The sequence below is a fragment of the Ovis aries genome, chromosome 17 (assembly GCF_016772045.2).
Source record: "Ovis aries strain OAR_USU_Benz2616 breed Rambouillet chromosome 17, ARS-UI_Ramb_v3.0, whole genome shotgun sequence".
Classification (NCBI taxonomy): domain Eukaryota; kingdom Metazoa; phylum Chordata; class Mammalia; order Artiodactyla; family Bovidae; genus Ovis; species Ovis aries.
Genome location: NC_056070.1, coordinates 54550559 through 54570787, shown reverse-complemented (window position 1 = coordinate 54570787; position 20229 = coordinate 54550559). Strand labels below are relative to the sequence as shown.

General features: G+C 47.0%; 1 protein-coding gene across 10 annotated transcripts in view; it reads left to right on the top strand.

Moving 5' to 3' along the window:
* Positions 1-1097: 1097 nt before the first annotated feature.
* Positions 1098-20229, top strand: part of HVCN1 (hydrogen voltage gated channel 1) — a 33311-nt gene continuing 14179 nt past the window's right edge. For 2 of the 10 annotated variants that reach the window (XM_042234604.2, XM_060400755.1), the window contains exons 1-4: positions 1367-1402; positions 1749-1831; positions 6569-6608; positions 19544-19627. In XM_042234604.2, the coding sequence (XP_042090538.1) occupies positions 6588-6608; positions 19544-19627 (105 nt within the window). In that variant the 5' untranslated portion in view covers positions 1367-1402; positions 1749-1831; positions 6569-6587. Of the gene's footprint in view, positions 1197-1366; positions 1714-1748; positions 1832-2216; positions 2434-6568; positions 6609-11803; positions 11945-19543; positions 19628-20229 lie in introns of those variants that run through there. The other 8 variants (XM_060400756.1, XM_060400763.1, XM_060400757.1 and 5 more) reach the window with 8 other exon arrangements.

The window sequence follows — 20229 nt, the reverse complement described above, 5'->3', positions numbered from 1 at the left end:
AGCAGAATCAACAGAGGCTACTGGAAAGAGTATCTCTGTGCTAGGCAGCACACTGAATCCTCAGAACCTGTACAGATGCTACCTTACATGGCAAAAGGACTTTGTAGACGTGATTAAGTCAAAGATCTTGAGAATATTGATTGTTCAGGTGGGCCCAGTATAATCACAAAGGTCCTTTTAAGAGGGAGGGAAAGGGTCGGATGTACAGAAGAGATGTGATGATGAAAGCAGAGCTCAGGGTGATTAGCCAGCAGTCGAAGAATGCAAAGAAGCTGGAAAGGGCAAGGAATGGATCCCGCCCCAAACCCAGCTCAAGTTTTCAAAAGAAATAACAACACAGCCCTGCCAACACCTTGACCGGCCTGGACCTCTGACCTCCAGTGCTTTGCTGTTGTAAGTGTTTTTTTTGTGTTATGTTAAGCCACTAGGTTTGTGGTAACTTGTTACAGTGGCCACAGAAACCTAGTAACCGTACAATTCCAGGGAGTTGTGACTGCCCCACCACCACCACCACCACTACCAACTAAACCAGGAGCAGGAGAAGTGTAGAACAGATGCCTTCAGGTCTTGGATGTTTGGGACTAGTGATACTTTGGGGGAAGATAGAGGCTAACAGAGTAACTGAGACCAGTGCGAACCATCCCAGAAAGGTCTGGACGGAGTCCTGGGGAAGCCTGGGAGAGGGAGGGCCCGCAGGGGAGGAATGGTGCAGCTGAGCCAGGGGCAAGGGTGCGCTCAGCCTCCAGGCCAGAAGGGTCCTCCCTCTTGTCAATACCAGCACCCCCTCTTCACCTCCAGCCTCATCCACTCCGCTAGTCCAGGGGCTTTCTGACAGCTTATAAATTGGCCACCCGCTTAGGGCATTCTGTCCACCTTCCACCCCCTGCCTACAGATACTGTGCAGGGGACACTCAGCTCACGCTTAAGTAATCAGGAATTGGGGAGAGGGGTTGGAGGGAGCGAACCGGAGCCAGCCGGGCTTCACCGAGTGTGTGGTGGGGAGGGTGCGGACCCGCGGGCAATACATCCCTGTCAGAGGAAGGAAGTGGCTCCCTACTCCTGCCCCTCCCCTTAGGGTCTCCGGGGCCAGGATTCTCGAGATTCGCGATTGGCTCCCACGGACGGGACCTTTGTCCGTCTGCGGGATTGCAGGCGGCCCAGGCCAGGCTCGGGCCTGAGGAGCGGGAGGGGGCCAGGTAGGGGGAGGCCAGAGACCAGCGGGGAAACTGACAGGCAAGAACGAGGGCAAGGGGGCCGAGAGCCGGGCCGGAGCTCCCCGCCGGTCGCGGACTGAGTTAGAGGGCGGGCAGCAGGAGGGGGCGGGAGGAAGAAGCGGGCGGGGCGGCCCTGCAGACGCCGAGCTCGCAGTTGCTGCGGTGGCTACGGGCAGGCTGGGCGCAGAGTAAGTGCTCGGGGCTGGCCCGGGGCGCGTGGCCCTTTTTCGAGCCCTCCCAGCCCGAGCCGAGCCTGCCGGGGACCCCCCGCGGGATCCCAAGGGTCCCCGGTTGCCCGCGGTTCTGGCGTTTCCCAGCTCAGGGCAACGCGGGCGGGCAGTGCTAACGCAGGGCCCCCCTGTAGAGGGGAAGGACAGGAAACAACGCGTGCACCTCACTTTGAAAACGAGGGTGTGGACGAAAGCTACCCTTTTGTATGGAGTGATTCCCTGGGCCAGGTGCCTTCACTTCCTCACATGCCATGAAGCAGCAGCAACAGGTGAGCTAGGTACCATCCTTGTCTCCCTCTTACAGGTGAAGATACCAAGACTCAAGGAGGCCAAGCCACTCGCCAGGGGGTTACACCGCCCGCAGAGGCAGAGCCGGAACTCACCCAGGTCGGTGTGAACACCTACGTTCTCTTACTCATCAGACCTGCCTTGCCTGGGTCCTACACCCTTGGGAGATGGCAGGGAGAGACCAGTGCTGGGAATAGGGGAAGAGGCCAGGGTGAGCCTACCTGCTCATCACTGCAAAAAGAACTTTGTTGACAGCAAATCCTTCACCTGGGTAGGGGGCACCAAGGAATAAGAACAGTGCTTTGGGGCCAGGTTAAACTCCAGAACAGAGAGGAGGCATGGTGCAGCCCCCTGGTCTAGAAACTCCCAGGCCTGTACCAGCACCCACGCTGGGCACAGGGCTCTTTGCAGCTTTAGTGATGGGACTTTGATTTTCCATGCCTCAGTTTCCTTGTCTTTTTCCTTTGCTTATCCTTGACCTCGGGATTAAGCTTGGTACCTGCCCTGGAGCCTTGTTGAGGAGACTATGTGAGATGGTTGGTGTGAAGGCCTAGCCCAGTGCCTGATTCAGGCTAGGCCCCGTCTGTACCCGTATCTGCCCATCTGAGAACACTTCTCTGTCCTTCAACCTCAAGTCGCTCAGAGCTGTCTGAGATCTGCAGTATTTTCAGCAACCCCACCAGCAGCTGAAAGCTTCTTGAGTAAGACCAAGGCTGGAGGGCCTCGACACCTTCTTCTCTGACTTAGAAGGAAAGGCCAGCAGGAACAGGATTTTGAAAATCTTCAGGCTGAGGCTTGCACAATTCCAGAACTGCCCTGTAGCTCCTCAGCCCCAGTTTAGCAAGGAGGAAGGCCTAGGGTATTCTTACTCCAAAACCTGCTCTTTTCTTAATCCCCCCCATCTTGGCTAGCTGCAGGTCCTACGCCTCAGCATATTGTGAATCTGGTCACTCCTCTGCATCCCCACCTTGACCCACAGACCCTCAGTACTGTCTTCTGAAATCTCTGCACAGCCGGGCCTTGAATGATTCCTAACTCTTCTCCTCCCATGCTCATTCCTCTGCTCACTGCAGCCATACTGGTGTCCTCTTCCTTCCTTAGACATACAAAAAGCTCTCTCAGGGTCTGTGCACAGGCCCTTCCTTCTCCCGGTAATACTCATCCCTTCCATCTTCTTGTGACGTATTTCCTTGCAATTCAGAGACCACCATGAAAGTCACCTACTTGGAAGACTTCCCTGCCCACCCCAACCTGCAGGAGCCACTCTTTGCCTGCCCTTTGTTGCATTACTGTTCTTCCTTCCAAGTGATGTTATCTTGCTTCATGTGTTTCTTGGCTAAAATGTCAGTCTACCAGGGCCCAGACTTTTTCTTGTCTCTTCACTTTGGATTCCCCAGAAGCCGGGGCCATGCTTTGCACTGAGTTGTCGTTGTTGTTTAGTTGCTAAGTCATGTTTGACTCTTTGTGACCCCACTGTAGCCCGCCAGAGTCCTCTGTCCGTGGATTTCTCCAGGCAAGAATACTTGGAGTGGGTTGCCATTCCTTTCTACAGGGGATCTTCCTGACCCAGGGATCAAACCTGTGTCTCCTGCATTGGCAGGCGGATTCTTTACCGCTGAGCCACCCGGAAAGCCCCTTGCACTGAGTAAAAGTTCTGATAACTTTGTACAATTGCAGGCAGTGTGCGCAACCATTACAGTTCTGCTTCTCATTGCTTAACAACCTTCTTTCTACATTTCTACACAAACCTCAGAATTGTCATTCCTCCCACTGCCTTCTTCAGCTTTTCCCTACTATGGGACCTAGCCGCTATTTCCAGGTTCTAGCCATTATCCGACTTTGCTTAAAACAGTGTGATCCAAATTGCACTTTTATTTTCTTGCTTTCAAATTTCATTTTAACTTTATTTTATATTGGAGTATAGCCAGTTAACAATGTTGTGATAATTTCAGGTTCAAATGATTTTTGAGTCACAGTCACCAAACTGGTGTGTTCCAGTTAAGGGCCATCCTAAAGGCATACATCACTTATTACCAGGTGGCTGTTTAGAAAAATTATCCCCAGCATCTTGTGCAAGTTTCCCTACAGTCCCTTGAGCATGGGGCTTTTTTTTTTCTCGTTTTTATTTTGTCTAGTATAATGGGGAGGTCATGGCACGTTTAAATTTTCCATTGCTTGAATGAGTGAATCTGGGTGTTTTTCTATGCATGCGCTAGTTCTGTTTCCTGTCCTGTGGAGGAAGGAAATCTCCAGGGTACCTGAATTTTTCCCTTCACCTTCACTTGTGGTGGTGGTTCCACTTGAGCCCCATCTCTTGAGAGCAGGGTGAGGGCCCCCAGGGGCTGGAACAGGAACACACCCAGGTGAGCTGTGCTGGTTGCAGAGGCTGCTCTGCCAGTCAACCAGCAAGAAACTGAGAGTCCCTTGTGCCCTGAGCATGCTACCCTGGGGAGAGAAAGAACTCTTTTTTTATTTAATTTTTTTAAGTCTTTGTGATTTTTTTCAAAATTTTAATATTTTTTAAGTTATAAAAGTAGTATATGACATATAGGCGCTTCCCTGGTGGCTCAGATGGTAAAGAATCCGCCTTCCAATGCTGAAGACCAGGGTTTGATCCCTGGGTTGGGAAGATCCCTCGGAGAAGAAAGTGGCAACCCACTCCAGTATTCTTGCCTGGAGAAACCCATGGACAGAGGAGCCTGGTGGGCTATAGTCCATGGGGTTGCAAAGAGTCAGACACGACTGAGTGACACAACGTATAAGGTCATTCATTGAAACACTGGGGCAGCAAAAGATTGGGAAACAATCTAAATGTTGGTTGCTAGTGGGAACTACACACGCTCCCTCAGGGGAATCCCGCGCAGTCAGCTAAAGGCTGCATTTGCTCTAGAATATCCTGCGAAAGTCTCTGGTTCACTGTGTTAGTCTCCTGTGGCCACTGTAACAAAGGGTCGAAAATCTGATGCCTTTACCAGCTTCTAGAGGCTGCGCTTACTTATTTTAAAAATTTTTGATTGGAAAGCTTTGCACTGTTAGTTTGCAGTGTTCGTGTCTGCTGTACAGCAACATCAGTCAGCTATCTGTATACACCTACCCACCAATTTCACTCTTCTAGGTCATCACAGAGCCCCGAACTGAGCTCCCCGTACTACACAGCGGCTTCCCACAAGCTATCAATTATATCTTATTTTCTTTTTTACTCATAACCACGTTCCCTCAATCTTCAACACAGCATAACATCAAATCTGACTCCAGTCCCTGCTTCTGTCATCACGTCTCCTCTTCTTCTGGTTCTCTCACTCTACTTGTGAAGACCCTTCTGATCACACTGGGTCCACCTGGATAATGCCCCATCTTGACGTCCTTCATCTCATCACACTTGCAGAGTTCCTTTTGCCATGTAAATGGGCACATTCACAGGTTCTGGGAATTCGGACCGTGCATCTTTGGGCAGGGCATCTTTCAGCCTCCCACACCCTAAAGGGAAATAAGGAAGATTCAGAGCAGTGTGAGAGCTCACATTTAAAGGGAAAAAAAGAATAAATAAGACTGTGCTTGGGAAGACATAGAATACCTCCAGGGGCTACATGGGAAACTGATAGGAGAGGATGTTTCTGGGAAGACCAGGAATAGAAAGACTTATCATAGTATATCTTTTTGTGTCTAATTTTTTACTGTATATGTCACCTACATTAAAAATAAGCTTTAAGAAGTCACACATAGTCATTGTAAAATTTCAGACCTTTCAGAAAGAAGCCAAGAGAGAGAAAATACCCACCATACCCTCAAATCTCCAGCAGTAACCACTGTGAAGAATTCGGCTCTATCCTTAACAGATTTTTTTTTTAATGCGTATATCATCTTTTCACATGGATGGGATCATAGTACGCTATAAAGTGATGGGAGACTTGTTACATTCCTCACATCTTTCCTCATCCACCTATGGACATTTGACAGTACCGGATGTACCACAGATGTACCGTGACTGACTTGACCAGACCCTCAGTGGTGAAGATTTAGTTAGATTCCTTGCTGCTTTCCTGAGCAGTCTCAACACTAACATGTCTGCCTGGTTCCTAATTGGAGTGAAATGCACATCAAATTAAATTTTTTAAAAATTAAGTTTTAAAGTGAGCAGTGTCATTTAATACATTCCTGATGTAGTACACCTACCACCTCCATCAAGTTCCAGAATATTCTCGTCACCTCAAAGGGAAACCATGTCCCCATTAGGCAGTCACTCTCCTGTTCCCCTCTCCCCCAGTTCCGGGCCACCACCAGTCTGCCTTCTGTCTGTATAGATTTGCATGTTCTGGATATTACACATCAGTGGAACCATGTAATGTGTGACATTTTGTGTCTGCCTTCTTAACATAATGCTTTAGAGGTTCATTCGCGTTGTAGCATGTGTCAGTACTTCATATCTTCTTTCTTTTTTATTAAGATATAATTGACATACAACGTTAATTTCAGGTGTACAACATAATGATTCTATAATTTGTATGTATTGCAAAAGTACTTCATTTCTTTTTATGGCTGGATAACATTCCGTTATATAGATATAACATCTTTTACTTATCCATACATATGATAATGGGCATGGATTGTTTCCATCTTTTGGCTGTGAATATTTTTGTGCATGTATTTGAGTGCCTGTTTTCAGTTCTTTGGATATATATGGTCATCCTTCTACATATGGCTTGAACTTTACTGTTTACTGTTTTCAAACACTATTAAGCAAGTTAAAAATAATTTGTAAGAAAGTGTTGGAAAGCGCATAGTAAGGCAAATGCTGGCAGGATGACAGATCTGGACAAATGTTTTCTTATTTTCCAGATCCTGAGAAGACAGGAAAATGGCCACGTGGAATGAAAAGGTAAATTAATTCAGGTGGACTAGCAGAATTAATGGAGCTCCCAGCCTTGAGAAGATAATTGTTTGATGTTTCTAACAGGATGGAGGGAAAACACGTGTTCAGGGTGCTTGCACCATACCAAAGTGTTTAAAGTCAGAGGTGAAAGCTACAGGAGGAACCTCAAGATAGCCTCAAAATCAGAAACAGACTGTTCAAAGCCCAGCTCTGCATTTTAATAGCCCTCTATCCTTTGGTCACGCCCTTTACTTCCCTGAGCCTCCAGTTTCCTTATCTGGAAAATGGAACCAAGTTACCACCCTTGCTCCTGAAGGCTCGTCCAGAGAAGTTGAGGAGACCATTGCTAGGCTGATACTGAGCTCATCAGGACTCCTCCTGCCCACTTATTTTACAGGTAGAGACACTTGGGAACAGAGAAGGAAAGCTACTTGCTCAAGATCACACAGGAAGTAGCAGAAATGGGCTTCCAACCTAGCCTGATGGCCAAGCGAATGCTCTGCCTCCTGTATTGTGTGGCTGTCCAGAGGAGGGCTAATAAATTCTGTCCTTGGTATCTGGGGCGCAGGCTTGTTGGATTTGAAGAGATGTTGGTTGTGAAGGGTAGGGCAAGGTGGAAAGGAGAGGCTGGCTTCCATTTCAGCTGTTCTCTTGGAGTTTCTAGGGGCCTGGCCGGGTGGAGTTGTCAGGGCAGCACCAGAGGCTCAGGGTAGCAGCAGAGTAATGGGGCAGAGGACCATGGGACAATGGTGATGATCTTGCATTTTGTCAAATCGGTGGCCCCTTTAATTGTAAGAGTCTTTCTGATTTAAAGCTGTTTACAGTGTGGGAGGGGGAAGTGACCAATGGCCCTTACAACATGCTACCAATTCTGATTTCACAAATGTTGAAATAAGGGGAAAATGTCCGTCTTTGCATTAATGAAATTCGGTGGCATTTCCAGTAGAGGATGACAATCACCCTCCGTATTATTGTGGCAATTCCTGATAAGATACTGTAGGCTTAGTGCCTGCCACCCAGTAACAGGTGCTCCTTGAGTTCCCGCTATGATTACTACTCACAGAAAGGCAAATGGAACGGTTTCCTTCGTTTATCGCTCCCTACTAAGCAAAACAAAAAAAGCAAGCGGAAATTCTCAATGATGGTTATGCTGTGGTGAAACTGGCTCACTGCTACATCTCACGAGGGGCTGGATCAACCCACACAACTGCTGGAAAAAACTTGACTGGGTGTATCAGGAGTCACGAAAATGGTCATAATCAAACCTGGTCATCTCACTTACGGGAAAGGAAGCAACCCACAGAAAGGCAAAAGTATCATTTACAGCACAATTTAGAAACGTATGTGTTTCTTAGTCCATAAGATGCCCTTGACTGTAAATGCACCGTTATTTCATGTGCTATGAAGAAAAAAAGGGCCCGCCTGTTTACTGTGATCTAATGTGACACAGCACTGACATTGGGCAGTTGGAGGACAGATTTCAGAAATGTTAACATGTGTAAAAACGTGGCCTTTGAATTGGTGATAAAGATGCTGAAAATGAAAAATCAGAAAATACAATAATGAGAGCACTGTCTTCTGTGGTTAAAAAGCCTTGGCCATTAAAAAGGCATAAGTCTGATGCGTATAAGTAGTAAGGGGACAAAGATACAAAGTTGTGTGCAGCCTTGGATTATAATTGTAAAAGATAAGAGTGAGATGGATAGATAAGTAGATGATAAATTTGGTGTGTTGGAATTATGAATTTGTCTTTCCTCATGTTTTCACAGTAGTAATACTAAAAGAAATAGATGTGGAGTGACAGTCTGCTCATTAGGGTGAATGACAGCAGGTAAAACTTAGGGGTCTGGATGGGTCAGGAGGTCTGGCTGCAGGGACAGGGCACAGGAGTGGGGGTGAAGACATGAAACATCAGGGCAGGCAGCGTGTTGGAATGCACAACTAGGGACACACCTCAGGGGAGCCCTGGGGGTGGGAGCCTCTCTTTCATCGCACAGAGGCCAAAGCAAGAGGTGGTCCCAGCCGCATTGTTGGGCAGCTAGGGAGGATTGGCAATGGCAACCCACTCCAGTACTCTTGCCTGGAAAATCCCATGGACCGAGGGGCCTGGTGGGCTGCAGTCCTTCGGGTCACTGAGTCGGACACGACTGAGCGACTTCACGTTCACTTTTCACTTTCATGCATTGGAGAAGGAAATGGCAACCCACTCCAGTGTTCTTGCCTGGAGAATCCTGGGGACAGGGGACCCTGGTGGGCTGCCATCTCTGGGGTCGCACAGAGTCGGACACGACTGAAGCGACTTAGCAGCAGCAGCAGGGAAGATTGGACCAGGGCCACTTGTAGCAAATAAGCCTCTTACTGGTTCTAAAACACATTCCTTTTAATAATTTACCCCAATGAAGTTAATTATGTTTTTTAAAAAATTGTTTTAATAGGATTGCATTTAGGAGCTACTTAATCATCCAGCCCCCTTTAGCTTTAGGGAGCAAAATAGCTCTGTTGTAGGAGAAATGGGTGGGGTTTTTAGCCATGGTTCACTCCTGATCTGCTGTAGCCGGCTCTAATCAGAGGGGCCCTCAGCAGGCTCTGGACACCTGCCCTCCTGAGAGGCCCTCCCTGCCCCTGCCCACCTCTCTGAGCCTCCCTTTTCCTTTTTTGTAAAATGGGAACAGTGAGGATCAAACAAGATAGTGCCTGGAGAGCACGTAGCAGTGTGCAGTCCTAATACACAGGAGCTGCTGACGCCGTCATGAGGATCAAGTGGGTTTTGGGCCATCAGCTGACCCAGTCCTCAGCTCAGTCACCTGTCACCAGCCACACTGGGCAACTTGGTTGCCGGGTATGCTTAGAAATCCTTGTGGCCCTTTGGCACCTTTCTCATAAGGTGTTTGGAGGTACCAGGTTCATTCATGATGCTGGTTCTTGACCTTGACTGCACAATGGAGATCCCAGCCACCCAGGCCACTCTCAGGCCGACTGAATCACAGTCTTGGGGCCTGGGAGCCAGGCACTGGGGTTTGTTTGTTTTTAAATCATCCAAGGGGTTCCAGTGTGCAGCAGATCTGAGAGCCATTGGTTAAACTGCAGCTGCACTGGCCTCCTTCCAAGGACTGAGCCACAGTGAGGCAAGAAAGAGGGGCACCCTGAACTCTTGTTTATCTTGTCTTTTCCTCAGCTGAAGCATCACTAAGATGCTGGGGGATGGGGTGGCCCAGATGATTCAGTCATACTGATGATAGGTCCTAATTTCTAGCTGGGTAACTATATATTTTTACTTCTATGCTTTCATTTCTTTCTATGCTTTCAAAACACAAATAGCAGCCTGACTTGTGCTTCCCAGTTAACATGGGCAAATCACAGACTTGGGGCAGGACTGCCAGCTTTCCAACAGCTATCCTCTCCCTCCTCCAGGGAAACAGACAAAATATGTCCTACTGTACCCATGTGTTTCAGACTCAACCCACTGGTGATTCCTGAAATCCGTTAATGGGCTTCAGTCAGCCTCTTAAGAAATAGAACAAAGTGGAGAACTTTAAGTCTCTCACATATTAACTTTAATGTTGATTATAGAATGTATATATGTTAGCGTGTCCTAAGTGGCAGGGTATAAAATGTGTTTCTTATTGAGTAACACCGGGCTGAACTCCCGACTCAGTGTTGGCCTTCTTCACCAGCTGAGTCCAGAGCACGTTCAGAGGGGTCATGGAGGAGGGAGGGGATTCTGGGCCAGGCAGCCTGGCTTGGAATCTGAGCTCTGCATCTCACTGGCTGTGTGAGCTGGGGTAGGTTGCTTGGCCTCTCTGTTCTCAGTCTCCACACCTGTAAATGAAGAGGATTCCGTCTCCACCTCATAGAGTTGTTGCTGTATGTTGCCACAGGCTTCTGCACAGAGCTCAGAAAATGGCAGGTGCTTTGGCGATAGTTGCAGTCTCTGCAGTTTGCACTACCTTAAATATTAACTCCCACGTTGCCTCCCCAGCCTCATGATTGTCTTGCTAGGTCAACAGACTCTTCCATCAAGGCAGGAGTGATTCTGACCCACAGGAGATGGGGAAGAAAGTTGGAGAATGCATCTCTGGAGGCACCTGGGCTGCTGGTCAGGCTTCTCAGTCTGCAAGCAGCACCCACCCCCCACAATCTAGTCAGCCGTCATGGTGGTTATTTTCATGAACCTCAAACTTCCTCCCCACCCTAGAGAAGGAAAAGCTGCTACGCTTATTTAAAGACTTCCCTGATTTTAAAAATAGGCATTCCTCAGAACACAAATCCCTGGGGACTAGGGGGTTGGGAGATGGTGGTAAGAGAACGTGAGCTGCTGGGGTGCAGGAGTCCCCCAGGAGGAGAGATTTGCTCGAGGGATTCGTTCCACCCTCCAGGTATGTTTGGTGGGAACTTGCAGTCTTCCAGGCATGAGGGCTGTGGAGAATGTAGCATAAGCAGGAGCCCAGCCACCCAGGCCCCTAAGGAGGAGCTGGGAGAGGAAGCAGACTCCATTATACAAATGGGTGCATCCGTCTCTATTGTGGGAGGTGTGGGCCATGCATGAGTGCAACAGGGAAGGTACATGGTCAGCCTCCTGGAGCTTGGGTGCTTAAGAGAGACCTCCTGCAGGACACAAAGAAAAATGATAAGATGGCATTCCTGACAGAAAATCACACGTGCAAAGGGCCTGTGGTTGAAGGAACCTGTTGAGTATGGAGGGCTAATGGAGACCATGTGGCCAGACCAGAGACCGGTAACAGGTGAGATCAGATAAGCAGCCAGAGGTCACAGCCTGGGCAATGGCTGTAGGTCTCTGGAAGGCACTTTGGTCTTTTTTTTTTTTTTTTTTTCGCTCCTTACCATGCCACACAACTTGTGGGATCTTAGTTCCCTGACCAGGGATCGAACCCTGGGCCCTTAGCAGTGAAAGCAGAGAGTCCTGACCATTGGGATATCAGGGAGTTCCCTGTATCTTTAAGATCAGTGGGAATCCCAAGGAGAGTTTCAAATGAGGGAGTACCGTTGGGCCCCAAGATCGCTCCAGGTTCAGTGATTCAGTGGGAGGCCTCATAGGACTCAGCACACAGTTCCACTCATGGCTAAGATTTTTACAAAGGAAAAGGAAAAAGGTACATGAGGTGAAGTCCAGAGGAGATCAGACACAAGCTTTCAGATTCCTCTCCCATGGGAGTCACATAGGCCTTGCTTAATTCCTCCAGCAGGAAGCTGTGACGACACGTGAAATGTTATCTGCTGGGAGAGCTTGTTAAGAGACTCAGCACTCGAGGTTTTTATTTGAGAGGTGGTCACATGGGTGCCTTCCAAACTCCAGAAGTTCCAGACTACCCTGAGGAAAGCAGGTATTCAACATAAACCGCAATGTCGTTTACAAAAACAGTCCAGGCACAGTGAGCTGTTCTCACCAGATGAGAACCCTCCCGAGATACAAGTTCCCAGATTCCAGCCAGGGGCCAGGCAGACTTTCCTAAGGCCACAGCCCCAGGCCTTTTCTGCACAGGGAGACAGGATTGTTTCAAGGAGTGCTCTCAGGCTGTTGACAAGAGTGTGAAAGCGATAGGGAGAACAGTGAGGGGCTGATACATCTTCCAAGTAAAATGTGCAGGCTGAGGCAGGGAGGTGCCCCAGCAGCGAGGCTGAGGCAGAAGATGAGAGAAGTAGGTGATGGATTCAAGGATTATTTAGATGCTAAAATGCACAGGGCTTTGTGATTAGGTGAGCTTTGTGGGAGAGGGAAGGAAGGCAGGGATCGGGACAGCGTCTCTGACCCTGCCTGGGTGGCTGTTAAGACCCTTGGACCCAGAAGGTAAGAGATGCAAGGCCATTGGCTGTCCACTGGGTGGCGGTGATTGCCATGCGGCAAGTCCTTATTTTCCCCTACTGAGGGAAGGAACCCTTGCATCTCAGAACCTTGATTCCACTTCTTTCAATATCATTGTTCTTGTTGCTTTAAAAATCAGCCCTTCTGGCATGTTTTCCTCTCATTGACAGAGCGTCTCAGAAAGAACAAAGCTAGTAGAATTGAGTTCATATGTCAGCTTTACTACTTATGTTTGTTTTCAAAAACTGTACACAAATAAGTTCTCAGTATAAGAAATTAAAACAACAAACAGTTAGATATTAGGTTGAACCACATAACTGTCCGTTTCTACCAGTTTTGATCTGCAAAAATGGTAATTTTTAAAGAAGTCTTGTTTCAGTAGTTTTCTTGAATTATATCTTGAACCATTCTGTTCCATCGTTTTGGTTCTCTTATTTAGGGATTCCAGTTACGTATATATTGGATTTGTGTGTGTGTGTATATTTTTAAAAAATTCTTCCTCCCTTTTCCCCTCACCCAAATACTTCATTCTCTGCAGGTTAGATCTGACTCCAAAAATGGCTATTTCTTATTGTTAAATCTAACAGGGAAAAAAAAAAAAGTTTCTCTTCACCTTCCAACCCAGTCCTAATCCCTTTTGCTTCACAGAAGTAACGATTTGGTTTGGGTTGTTGATTTTGTTTTTAACAAACATGGAATTATACACTGTGGTCTGGTTAGAGTTAGTACTATGCCGATTTTCACTTGACTGTAGTTACATTTCTGTGTCAGTCCCTGCAGCCACACTGACGTAGGGCATTCTTAACAGCTGTGTTGTATTCCATAGTGTGGGTCTGTCACAGCATATTTAACCGTGGACCTTAAGGTTGTAACAGGACTGCAGTGAGTACATGTGTGACTGTCTTTGTGCTTGTGTGTGAGTCCCTTGTGTCAGGTCAAACAATATGGACATTTAAAGTTTTGTAGAAACTAGTTTAATGCTGATCCTTCCTTTGCTCCCACACCTGGCACATTGGGGAGACTCAAATATCCTTTGAAAAGATGAAAGAAACTGCCTCATTGCCCTCCTAAGAAGGACGTACCCATTTCCATGCCCACCAGGTGGTGCAGAGACATGCCTTCCTTCCTCCACCCGTGTCACCCTGCTATAGCAGGCGACTCTGGGTAGTAGATCTCTCCTCCCTGAGCCTCAGTTTCCCCTTCTGTAGAATGGAGAGGCTGCCTCTCCCTGCCCAGCCAATTTCTCACGACTGTCAGCATCCAGTGAGAGCAAGAGGAGATGGAGGTGGCCGATACGCTGCAAGCAAAGAGAAATAAGCTTCTTCCAAGTGGTTTTGTTGACCTCCAAAGGAGCCTGCTTCATCCCAGGAGTGTGGGACCGGTGTGTGGCCCATGAATATAAAGGGGGAGAGAGAGCACTTGATCTGTGGCACCCTTGAGCTGACTCAAGTACACCCGCTCTGTCTTAGCTTCCTGGGGTTGCCATAACAAATGACCACAAACCAGATGGCTTAAAAAAACAAATTTATTCTCTCAGTCCTCAAGGTCAGAGTTTCTAAAATCAGGGGCTTGGCCAGCTCAGTTCCTCTGGAGGCTCAGAGGGAGGGTCGGCTCCATTTTTCCTAGCTCCTGGTGCGAGCGTGCTAAGTTGCTTCAGTCGTGTCCGACTCTGCAACCCTATGGACTGTAGCCCACAGTCCATGGGATTGTGGACTGTCCATGGGATTCTCCAGGCAAGAGTACTGGAGTGGGTTGCCATGCCCTCCTCCAGGGGCCTTCCTGACCCGGGGATTGAACCCAGTCTCCTAGTCTCCTGCATCGGCAGGCAGGCTCTTTGCCACTAGCGCCACCCGGGAAGCGTAGCTTCTGGTGGTTTCTGGCACTCGTTGGTCTCCAGATGCGTCGCTCCAGTCTCTGCCTCCATCCTCCCATGGCCTTCTCCTCCAAGTGTTCCCTCCTTTTCTTTTCTTTTAAATATTTATTTATTTATTTGGCTGTGCCAAGTCTTAGTTGCAGCATGTCACTCTGTAGTTGTAGCATATGGGGTCCAGTTCCCCAACCAGGGATCAGACGTGGGCCCGCTACATTGGGAGTGCAGAGTCTTAGCCACTGGACCACCAGGGAAGTCCCCCCTCTTTTTCTTATAAGGACACCAGTCACTGGATTAAGGTCCATCCTAAATCCAGCATGGTTTTATGTCAAGATTTTTTTTTTTTACAGCACCGTGCACTTTGTGGGATCTTAGTTCCTTGACCAACGATTGAAGCCCAGGCACTTGGCCATGAGAGCCGGGGGTCCTAACCACTGGGACCTCCAGGGAATTCCCAGCAAGATCTTGACATCTGCAAAGGCTTGTATTCTAAGCAAGGTGACATTCTGAGGTTTCAGGTAGACATGGATTTGGGACAGCTGCGTTTCAACCCACTGCACCCTCCTAGCCAGCAGATGTCTGGTCACAGCCTGCCTGGCCTTTTCGCAGCCATGTCTTGTAACATGGGGGCCTCCAGGTGATACAGCCCAGCCCAAGGGCAAGTCCTGGTTCTGCCGTTTTCTGAGTGTGCGACTTTGGACATATCACCTTTTTCACCCAGACCCAAAATGATGACTTTGACCTCAGAGAGTTGTTAGGAATTAAAATGAAATAGTGCATTTAAGGAACTTACCAGTGTGCTGTTATAACAAATTATAAACAATCAGCAATAATAGATGTTGCTGCTATTGTGCCTTGTTTGGGGGTGGGAGTGTTGATTAATGAGGCTTCCCAGGTGACATTATTGGTAAAAAAAAAAAAAAAAAAACTCATTTGCCAGTGCAGGAGACATAAGAGACGTGGGTTGGATTCCTGGATCAGAAGCATCCCCTGGAGGTGGGCATGGCAACCCACTGCAGTATTCTTGCCTGGAGAATCCCATGGACAGAAGAACCTGGCAGACTGCAGTCCATAGGGTCACAAAGAGTCAGACCACAGCTGAAGTGACTTAGCATGCATGCACACACGTGTTTATTAATAAGCAAATGAAGTCCCCAAAAGTAGGCTCTGAGAGGGAATGGGGAAATGGGGACTTAGCAGACATTTGGCCCTGGGAATCAGCAGTCAGATGAGTTTCTTAAAAAGTACCTATTTCAGTGATTGCTGGATGACCATGAAATAGGGACTTTCCCCCTCCTACAGATGACAGCTTCAGAATCTGAAAAATAGACATTCACAAGAACACTTTCTTCCACATCAATTGTAGATCTGGTTTTTTGTTTGTTTGTTTTTCCCCCTCTCTCCCAGGTAGTAATTTTTCTGGTATAATACCTGTCATGTCTAAACGAGAAGTAGGCAATTACCTTTGATGGGCAGCTCCTGCGGTTTTGTTGTTAAATCGTTTATTAAATATTGAGCCCCTCCCTGTGACTGAGGGAGGAACAACATCTGCCCTCCCGGGGTTCACAGACTAGCGCCGGAGACAACCTTGCGATGTCACAGTGTTCGTTAGTGGCTTGATGGGGAAGTAGAGGAAGGACCCTCACCCAACATGTGGCAGTTAAGGAAGTCCTCCCAAGGGAGGTAAAATTGATTCTATAAAACGTGAAAAAGAACTAGGGTGAGGCAGAGGGTGGGTATTCCAGGCAGGGTGGGGGTGGGGGGGCGTGCAGGTCGTGTGAAGTTCTGAAAGCAAGAGAGAGTGGTTTATTCCAGAACCACAGTGCATTTAGTGTAACTGGAGTGTGGTGGAGGCTGGGGAAGGGACCAAGAGAGCTTTGACCTGGTCCTGAAGGCAGCAGCTGGCAGGGGGTGAGGGTGGAGGGACTAAAAGTAATGGGAAGCAGGGGAGGGAGATAGGCAAGGGCAGGGACGCAGCCAGCCCAGCATTGGAGAAAGGTGACCTGGCCACCACTGGGTGGAGAAAGGGTCAGAGGTGAGAGGCCAAATCAGGAGGTTGGTGCAAGTGTCCCATAAAGAGGTGAGGTGGTAGGAGAGAGAAGAAGACAAGGTGCAGCAGAAATGGTGTTCAGGAGGTTAGATCAACAGGCCTGATAGAGAGAGTGATCTTTAGCCGTGGACTTGAGCGGTGGGGCGGATGTGACTCCATGACCTAGGCCAGTGTGGAAGGAGAAGTGGATTTAGGGGGAAAGAAAAAAAATTAGTTCAGTTTGGATCACAGCAGACTAACGACTTGGCAGGATATCAGACGGCAGACTGGAGACTGATTGGCACCTGAGCAGCCTTGAGAACACAGATGTGCAGAGACCACCGAAGAGGGGCCCTGTGCCAGGGTGAGCTCAGGGTCGGGGACTCGAGGACTTGAGGTGGCTTGGGGGCAGGGACACGGTACAGGAAAAGCAGCCAGAGATGGGAGAAAAATCAAGAGGAGGCAAGATTGTCAAACAGAAAGTCCACACTGTGAGAGGATACAGCCCAGTCCAGGTGGGAACCACAGTTGTGGGCTTTGATACTGAAAAGTGACCCCAGAGAGAGCAGGGCCAGAATATACTGGGATGGCAAGGGGTAATGCAGGAGCAGTGGGGACAGTTCAGGGCCAGGGACTCCACTGGTCTAGATTCTCCGGATTGCACATGATAGAAGCAACTAAATCTAGCTTCAGCCAGAAAAGGAATCTTTCAGTCCATGTGACTAAACACATGGGGCTGCAGAGGCAGACCGTTTGGGCCCAGTAACCAGTGAACCGAGATATCCACAGGTGATGAAGAAGTTGGGGGAGTGGAGGTGAGAGTGTCTGTTACTGAGGAATAATAATACCAGCGGGTGCTTACAGAGGGTCTGCTCCTGGCCAGGCACTAAGGCTTGTGGTCCCCGCAACTCGCTGAGTCAGTCCTTCCACCTGCCTGGGCAAGGTGGGGGGTAGGCGGGTGCCGAGAGCTGAGAGTCCAGGGTGGGTGGTGAAGTTGCCGAGGCTCACAATGTTTTCATGATCTTTGTCTTTTCTGGAACTTTGCTGCTTCTGGCATGACGGATTTTTAACTTAAAACTAGAGTTGTTTTCTGCTCTGCTGGGTGCCATATTTTCATTCCAAATTACTGAAAGTTGCTTCGTTATTAGATGCAAAGTTTCAAAAAAAGTTTTCTGTATAAAATATGAATGTGGTTTTTGTAGCACACCCTGAGGGTCCCACCATGATGAGAATTAGTGCAAGAGGTTTCTGTCTGTCAGATGAAGTGTTTTGGTGGAGGGGATCATGGCCACTCACCACCCAGAAAGATTCAGGTTGGCTGTGGGCCTGGTCCTTGGCCAACCTTGAGAGCCTAGCAGTTGGAGGCACCAGGGCCCTCCACCAACAGGCACTTGATGAGCTTCTGCTCTAGGTCAGGTGTCACGTGGTACTCTGGGGACTCAGAATCTTGGACCTGTATGTTTGTATTTTTCCATTAAGTTTGGAGATTTTTTCCAGGTGTTATTTCTCCAAATATTTTCCCTCTCTTCTCCTTTTGGTACTCCAGGGACATGTATATCAGGAACTTAATGTCCCTGAAGCTCTGTTCTTTTTTTTTTTAGCCCTAGCCTCTTTTCTCTTCTTGCTTCCACTGCATAGTTTCAGTTTTTTATCTTTAAGTTCCCTGATCTTCTCTTCTGCAGCATCTAATCAGCTATTAAGCCCATCCAGTGATTTTTTCATTTCATATATGTGTTTTTCAATTCTAGAGTATCCATTTGGATTTTTTATAGTTTCCTTTTTTCTTTTGAGATTCTCCATTTGTTCCCTCATTAAGTTCATGTTTTCCTTGAAATCCTTGAACATATTTATAATTAACTATTTTCAAATCTTTGTTGGCCAATTTCATTATCTCCATCCCTTTTGAGCTGATAAGCTGATGTTTTATTGGTTTATGACCACGTTTTCCTGCTTATTTATCTGTCTGGTAATTTTTTATTATATGTTGGACATTATGAATGTTGTTGAGAGTATTTTGCTCTCTTCTTCAACAGAGTACTGAGTTTTGTTTCAAGAGGCAGTTAATTTACTTAGAGATAAGCATGGTCTTTTAAAAAGCCTTATTTTTAAGCTTAGTTGGGACAGGTCTAAGGTAGCCCTGACTGGAGGGCTAGATTAGGTCTATATATAAGGCATGGCTTTTCTGGAATTTCTACTGAATATTCAAGAGTATTCAAGAGGATCTCTCTACTCTTGCTGTTTGGAACTCACAGATCTCCCAACCCAGACCTATGTAACTCTCTGGTAGTTATTCAGCTCACAGTTCCATGAGTTTTTTTATGTTTTGTTTTTTCCTGAAAGTTATATTTTGCCCTGTTTCATGGAGTCTTGCTCTGCACATGTGACGTTTAGGACTCAGCCTAAGTCCAATATTTAGAGTGTTTTCTCTCTGCACTGCTTCCTTTTCTCTGGTACCTTGTCATGCAAATTCCTGAGGAAGTAAAGTTCAATAACCCTGAACTATAATCTTTGTCTCCACAGTCCAAAAAGTACCTCCAGGCAGAAGGCTAGAGTGACTGTGGGGCTCATCTTATTTGTTTCTCTTCTTTCAAAGATCACAGTAAATTTCATACATTTTACCCAGTTTTAGAGTTATATTTTATCTAGTCTTATGGCAGGTACTCTAACTGGTATAGTTACTTTTATGGCAGTTGCTCTAACTGGTATAGTTGTTTATACCAGTTACTGTGTCATTGGTCAGAAGCAGAAATCTCATTCTTTTGTATATTTATGCTCACATTTTGACACATTCCAAAAACAATACATGGTAGTATTTGGTAGCCATTGAGGTAGCAGGAAACTCAGAAAGTGGGATTTGAGAAGCCAGTGAAGGATGTTTTTGAAGAAAGGGAGTGATCTTTCTGTTTTCAGTACTGCTGAGGGGGTACACATGGATGTCATCAGTGATACACAGAGACATGGTTCATTCATTGTAACTGCTGTATAAAATTCCATCACGTGAATAGAGAAAACCCACTTCTCTGTCTCCTACCATTTAGGTGAACATTTGCAGTGAACGTTCTTGAACATGTCACTGATCTGAGTACATGTGGGCGAGTTTCTCTTTGAAACCTATCTAGGGGTGGGATTACTAGATCATTAACTAGTATAATTTCAACTTGACAAAACAGTACCAGATTGCTTGGAAAAATAGTGGTGCCAGTGTCTGTTCCTACCTTCAGGGTTCGAGAGACCCCCATTGCTTCACATATTCACTGTTTGCTATTGGAGATTCTAAAATTCTTGCCAATCTAAGGAATGAAAAGGTATGTGATTGTTACTTCAATTCACCTTTTCCTAAATATTAGTGAAGTTGATTGAGTGTCTTGGCTATCTGGGTTTCCTCTCACGTGACCTGACTGGTAATATCCATTAACTAGTTTTCCATGGAGTTGTCTTTTTTGGGTAAGATTTCTTTCTATATTCTGGATACTAAAATCTTTGTCTATTAAATGCATTGCAAATATTTACTCCCAGTCTGTGATGTGTCTTACTTTGTACAGGTGAGAAACAAACATTTTTAGCTTTCCTGAGTCAGGTCTGTTGATTTATTTTATGTTTTTTGTCTTATTTAACCAATCCTTCACAGTACTGAGGTCATAAAGATACTTATCTGTATTTTGTTTTTAGACTTTTAAATGCATTTATATAGATTAATACAAATGAAATTTATTCTCTGTGTGGCATGAGGTAGGATTTTTTTCCCCCTTGTTGGAAAAGACAAATGTCCTAACCTTGCCAGTGTTTTCTCACTGATCTGGACTGGCATTGCCATCACATCCAGGTTCTCACAGTGAGCTGGGTCTGTTTGGGGCTCTCTTTTCCTGTTATTCTGATCATATTGCCTCTTCTCATAGCCATACCTGAA